This window comes from Salvia hispanica, chromosome 4 (genome assembly GCF_023119035.1).
Source record: "Salvia hispanica cultivar TCC Black 2014 chromosome 4, UniMelb_Shisp_WGS_1.0, whole genome shotgun sequence".
Classification (NCBI taxonomy): Eukaryota; Viridiplantae; Streptophyta; class Magnoliopsida; order Lamiales; family Lamiaceae; genus Salvia; species Salvia hispanica.
This window is the reverse complement of record NC_062968.1, coordinates 53,613,327-53,620,268: the sequence shown is the minus strand read 5'-3', so window position 1 is coordinate 53,620,268 and position 6,942 is coordinate 53,613,327. Positions and strand designations below refer to the sequence as shown.

At 37.5% G+C, this 6,942-nt stretch overlaps 1 protein-coding gene across 1 annotated transcript; it reads right to left on the bottom strand.

The window, feature by feature from the left end:
* Positions 1-1,919, bottom strand: LOC125219656. Its single transcript, XM_048121693.1, has one exon. The coding sequence runs from the start codon at positions 1,819-1,821 to the stop codon at positions 184-186; it is 1,638 nt and encodes a 545-aa protein (XP_047977650.1). The 5' UTR covers positions 1,822-1,919; the 3' UTR covers positions 1-183.
* Positions 1,920-6,942: the final 5,023 nt, after the last annotated feature.

Sequence of the window (6,942 nt, the reverse complement as noted above, 5' to 3'; positions counted from 1 at the left end):
TCCGTGGTATGGTGCTATGATTGATCATATAAATTAAAATTCAGTCGGATACATACTATACATAGCGAACGAATTAAAAAATACAATGCTGGGCTGATACAATCTCAGCTTCAAGCTACTAATCACACAAACTTACAGCTGCAAGGACAGCAGCACAACCCTTCAAATCACCTAAACTACTTGCTACCAGCCACTATGACCTTCCACAGATGAAGTCGAAGCCTTCTGGCGCCTTATTTGCTCTCTGAACTTGGCTATAAACTCATCAGCCTTTCTATCAACTTCACTCCCAAGTTCGCCATCAGTGTCAATGCTAGGTCGAGTTTCATCCTTGGCCGAAGTCTTGTCAAACCCTATCTCTCCATCTACAGACTTAGTAGAGCTAAGGTCATCAACATCATGTTTCTCTTCACTCTGGACCTCAGGAAGAGTTGGTTTTGGCTTCGGCATAGAGAATATACGACCATATTCTTGGTTTTGACGGTCAGGGAGAATTTCCGGTTCCTCTCTTCCTTTAACCAAAGAATCCACTGCTTGCGATTTGATGAACCTCCTCCCAACCCTGCCTTCACCTCGATTAGGGCAATGCTCATATCTCTTTGGTTTGATTGTCCTAACCGACTTAGCTCTTGCTGGAACCTTAGAAAGGGGTGAGGACTTCACATCACTTTCCAAAGACTCAATAGCTTGTTTACCTTTCCTCACTTCCTCTTCAACACTAGAGCTTTCAAGGCTGTTTTCCAAATCCCCAACACTGTCCATGTCCGAGGAAGCACTATTGCTAAAGGGATCAGAATCTATGGAGTCTGCTTTCGAATGTGCGGCAGCAAACACCCTTTCCCTCTCCAAATTTTCAACTTTCGAGCTTCTCAATTCAGGAGTACTCGAAAACTTACAACCACGAAGTGGCCTCCTAGACTTGAGATGCTCAAACTCAAATTCCCCAACAGAATGAGGCCTATTATGTGCAGGTAGCTTGGAAACATCCTCCTCATCTTCCACCCTCCCTGATCTCGAGCACCAAATTGGGCTCGTTGATCGCCCAGCAACCTCCTCAAACCTCTTGTCCAAATTCACAGGAACCACACCCCTAATCTTAACAACAGCCCTAGCATCATCATCATCATTACTATCATCGTTTCCCTTAGCCTCATATTTGTTACAACTAAACTCATTCCCATTCTTGAATTCTTTCTCATCACTATCAGTACTATCCATAGCTCTTGACCTCAAACTCCTAATGGGCAAATTCAATGGCTTAAAATCAGAGCTTCCACCAACAAAACACTTAGCATTAGAGACAACTACCAAAGATTCACCTTTCGTATAGTGCGAGTGCCACGCTCGATCCCCACCCCCCTCATCCTCACCATCCCGCAATAAAGATCCAATCTTTACACCACTAGGCACTACTACACAATCATCATTTCCTAAAAACTGATAATCACCACAATTAGCATAATTATCAAGCAACATATCATTTTCATTTTCATACCCATGGTCGAAAATTGAAGAAATGTGAGAAATCCCAGATAAATAGGAGTCGGTTGCAGATTTATCGGGGACGAATTGAGAAGCTCGTCTGGCGAAGAGGCCGTAGGAGACGGCGATTCCGATGAAGAGGAGGTGGATGATCTCCCAGAAACCGGCGAAGACGGTTGGAGGGATGAAGGCGGGGGCTTGGGAAGGAAATAGCGGAATGGCGAGAAGGAGAAAGACGATAATGAGGGATTTGAAGAGGGCGTTTGAATCGGACTTACTTGGTGGAGGTGTGAAGGGAGGGAAATTGGGCGGTGGCGGTGCTGCTGCTGCTGCTGCCATTGGTGAAATGCGGATTGGGTGAAGACGAAGTAAAGGAGACTTACTAGCAAAGGTAAAGGGAAAAGCAGAAGAGAGGAGAGGGAAGGGAAGGTGGAGTGAGTGGGTTACCAATTTTTTGAAAAAAGGTGAGACAATAATTATGACCGTTTTGTTTTCATTGGCGGAATTGCCCCTCTTCAATCATTTGATTCTGAGGGAGTTTTGCCCTTAGTTGGGTAGAGTTCTATCATATCAAAATCACTAGTAGAATATATTTTGGGCTATACTTTTATGGGTTTTTGGTTTTTTAAACCAAAACATTTCCTCGAATTTCTATTTTTTCCATGAACTATGAGATTTGTTTTTAAAATCACGAACTTTCATTTTGTTAGAATTTTCCCACGGCGGGTCAACGACGAAACCCGGGTTGTCTACATGTTAATTTTAATCCTATTTGTCACTAAATTGATTACTTGGATCCTATTTGACACAATAATACATACACTCACAATTATTACATAACAAATGACAACTTTTGAATAAACAAAACACAACTTTAACATTTTGAATTATGCTATTCGGGTCAAAAATGTGTTATTCGGGTAAAATCCTAACGAAATGAAAGTTTGTGGTTTTAAAAACAAATCTTATTATACATGGGAAAAACCGGAATTCAGAGAAAGGTTTTGGTTTAAAAAGCCAAAAACCCTACTTTTATTTATTAATTTATTGAATATCTACGTAATTTATGTAATAAAAATATTCGGGTAAGGATCCGATCACTTGGGATTCAGTAATTAGCGGGACTGAGATGGCTAATCTCAGTAGAAAATAAGCCAAGTACAAAGATCGATTCAAGATTACAAGTAATCTAGAAATCTAACTAACTATCTATTACAGGTTGTAAACCCTAACTAGAACCCTAGCTTATTCTAGATCCTTAACCGATCTAGAATCCAAGCTCTCCCCAAGTAGGAACCTGCACACAAAGTAGACAGATTAGTATAACATCACAAGATCCTCTCAGATCTAAATAAGAACAAAAGACAATCAGTAACCAAGGAAGAACAAGTAGAGATATGACTCAGGTCACAACAGTGACTACACCAGGCCAAGAACCTCCCCACACGCTTCAACCACAAGTCACAAGATAGGAAACCGTCGAACACTAGGTCAGAAAACCCTAGCCACACCGACTGCCACCAAACCGTCCATTCACTTCACAATCAACTGAATCTCACAAATCTCACAAGTTCCCACTCCTCTAACAACAACCACCGTTAGATTCTAACCCTAGGTCAAATCCAACAACACACTCTAAAGGAAACCGAGAAGGTGTCCTAAGGGCATCCACAGTGGGACGGACTAAGCGACGCCCTAAGCCCCGCCCTATGCACCGTCACGTCAGCATTTTATCCTCCGCCCCTTCCACCTGCAATGGGGCGGACTATAGCCGCCCTAAACCCTGCCCTAAGCATTTTACTTCTATTTCGTATTTATATAATTTATGCAAATATATCAAGAAAAATAAATAAATAAAAACAGCACAATTAAGGCAAATCCTACATTTACTTATTTAAAAAAAAAGTTACAAAATAAGAAATTTTAAAAAAAAGTTACAAACCAAGAAATTAAAAAAAAAAGTGAACTACATATAAAAAAACCCCGGCTCATCTAGAGTAGTCCCAACCTGTGGATGAGGCCATCGATCATCCGCTGGACACACTTTTCAGTCTCCATGTCAGTAAGACTGAAAAGTGTGTTCAGTTCGGAGAAGGCTCCATGTCTGACAGCCCGTACGAGTCCGTGCTGAACGCGGGATCGTACTGGGCGTTGGTGTCGAATGGCCGGTATTCGTCGGGTTCTGTACCCGGCCATCGTGCACCACCGAACATCGGACTATTCGGACTTGGGTAATCTCCGGGATTCATTTTGTTTGAAGTGTAGAATATGTAGTGTGAATTTGAGAGTGAAAGGAGTGAAAAGTGAGAGGTATATATAGGTTTTTGAAAATTAAATAAAATTTAATTTAAAAACATAAACGCGTTGCATCGTCCGCGATGCCACAGTGGCGGACGATGCGACGGATGATGAGCATCTTCCACGCTTCTTCCGCGGATGATCGATCGGGCGGGAACGATGGTTAACCCATCGTCCGCGATGCCACAGTGGCGGACGATGCATCGTTCGTCGCATCGTCCGTCCCACTGTGGATGGCTTAACTCAAGATCCACACCGATAGATCCTACTAAAATGAGGATTAATCGGAGAACGCAGAAGATCTGAGGAGTTAACCGGCGAAAATTGCCTGAGATGTAGAGAGAGAACGAAGAGAGAATCTCAGAGATTGAGAGGGAGAAAGATCTAGTATAGAATGGAGGAAGTGAGGCGTCTCTCACTTAACAAACAAACCCTGGATCCTACGGCTCCAGTTCACATGACAACCATCGGTATGGTCAAGGTAAGTAATGGGTCAAGCCACAATTGACTTCACATACACAAAATTGAGCTGAAGCATTTAATTAATTGGGGCCAGCCCAATACCTTAAGTACATAAGTCCAAACCGAATGTATACCACAAATATTCTACATTTCGTAGTTAGTTAAATGGAGTGAAAATAAAGTAGTAAATTAATATTTCATCCGTTTCTACGTAGTTAAGGCATTTTTTCATGAAAATTTAAAAAAAAGTGTAATTAGTAAAGTGGAGTGAGACTAGAGTAATAAATGAAAAAAAATAATGTAGGAGTAATAATAATAATAATAATAATAATAATAATAATAATAATAATAATAATAATAATAATAATAATAATAAATAAATAAATAAATAAATAAATAAATAAATAAAGTAAAGTGAAAAAAAGAATAAATAAGAAAGATTAAATGTACCATAAAAGAAAGTGATTGACAACTAAAAAGGTTTACAACTCAATAGTAAAATAGACTAAAGGCCAAAAGTGGTCCTTAACATATGACGATTTTATGATTTTGGTCCAAAACATTATCTTTTGAATTATTTGGTCCTCCACAATTGAAAACGGGCCAAATTTAGTCCTTTTTGGACGGCACCGTTAAAAATTGACGGTCACTGCATTTTAAAGCTATTTTGACTGGATTAGGAGTTTAATTAGAATATTTAATTTATTTAAAACTAAATTACGCATCAAACTCCATATATTATAAGCATTTCAAATTAGCTGGAATAATAATAATAAAAAAATACAGTAAGAGGTGAATGGGTCTGTTTTCACTTTTCACCTTCTTCTTGCTGTTCTTGAGCTGAAACAATCCCTTCAAAAATGCATCGAACAATTTGCTTCTGGGATTCCAGCATCATTTCGTTCTACTCCATCTCCATCTTCATCCGCGCCGCCTCCATCTCTCGCCATCTCTATCCTCACAATCCTTCGCCCAACATTTTTATCAACGCCACGATCTCTTCCACCGCGCTCCTCAACTTAAATTAATTTGTTAATCATGAAAATCCCATTAATTTCATTAATCAAAAAGCAATGAAATAATAATGATTTGATAAATGAACGTTTACGCTGTGTGCAGCTAAATCACTGAAATTTCCGGCAATTCCTAGAACCCAAAAATTCAACTGGAAAGAACCCCAATTCAACTGGAAATCGTCACAGCCTTGAACCAGAATCGACCCTAACAATCGAAGATGGAACAGAAAAAAATCCAACAAAAATGGGCCGACTTCCTCTAAAATGGAACATAGAAATTCTACATTTCGTAGTTAGTTAAATAAAGTGAAAATAAAGTACAGTAAATTAATATTCCATCCATCTCTACGTAGTTAAGGCATTTTTTCATGAAAATTTTAAAAGAAGTGTAATTAGTAAAGTGGAGTGAGACTAGAGTAATAAATGAAAAAAAATAATGTAGGAGTAGTAGTAATAATAATAATAATAATAATAATAATAATAATAATAATAATAATAATAATAATAATAAAAGTAAAGTGAAAAAAAGAATAAATAAGAAAGATTAAATGTACCATAAAAGAAAGTGATTGACAACTAAAAAAGTTTACAACTCAATAGTAAAATATGAGAGTATTTTCATTTTTTAAATTATGACTCCATATGTCCTGACTTAGACCATGCATTTGTTTTTGGCACTAGTTTAGAAAAAATATTTGGTGAATCAAGTTGAGAGATTGAGTAACAACTTAAGAGAAAAAAAACACAAAAGCACGAAAGATAATTAAATTGCAAATATAGTATTAAGAATTAACTTTTGACAAAAAGAGAAATTATTACATTTAGGTTGGAAATTCCAATAGCCATAAGTTATTTTGGGACAAAGGAAGTATTTTTAAAAATTTATTTATTGTTTGATGAAAACCTTAATTTGCGAAATGATTAATTCTACTATGCCAAAATAACCATTTTTATTCTTATACTATTCGGTTAGCATATAATCATTTTAGTTAGTGAATCCAAAATTGGAACCAATGAAGCATGTCATCAAGAATAATAAGTGAAGAAATCTACCTTCTTAGAGGGTGTTTGGTTGGGGTACTGGAAATGACATTTTGATGTTAATGCAAAGATGTGTTTGGTTTGCTTAGAAAAAGTTACTAAGAGGTGAATCTTTGTAGTGTAACTAAACGATAAAGAAGCACAGGCAACAATCCATCTTTGTAAACCAAATCCTCCGTCTGTGTGTGCTGGAATAAACTGAATTAGTAGCTCTGACATAAATACCAAGAAAAGATTTGTGTTTATGTTCATATCACAAGAATTCACTGTCCTATTCTGCTTCTTTGTTGTTTTTGAGCATCATAAATAACTCATCATACAACATTTGGCAGTAGTAGTTGACAAATTAACTGGGGATGACAACTTGTACTGAATCTGGTGAAGAAAATAGTCCTATACCAGAATGAGTAACCCAGTAAAATGATTATGCTGTTGTGATGAGCTATTTTATCTTCTCTATTATTTTTCTCTAAATGGTACACTTGAAATTATTTGTGAACAGAATTTGTCAATGGTAAGAAGTAAGAACACAACAAACAGAGACAACAGAGATGAGAATAATAAATGCAGTAAAAGAAAGCTACCAAAATCTGTCCTGTTACTATTACTACTCCAATTTACCCTACTCAGAGAGAGAAACACA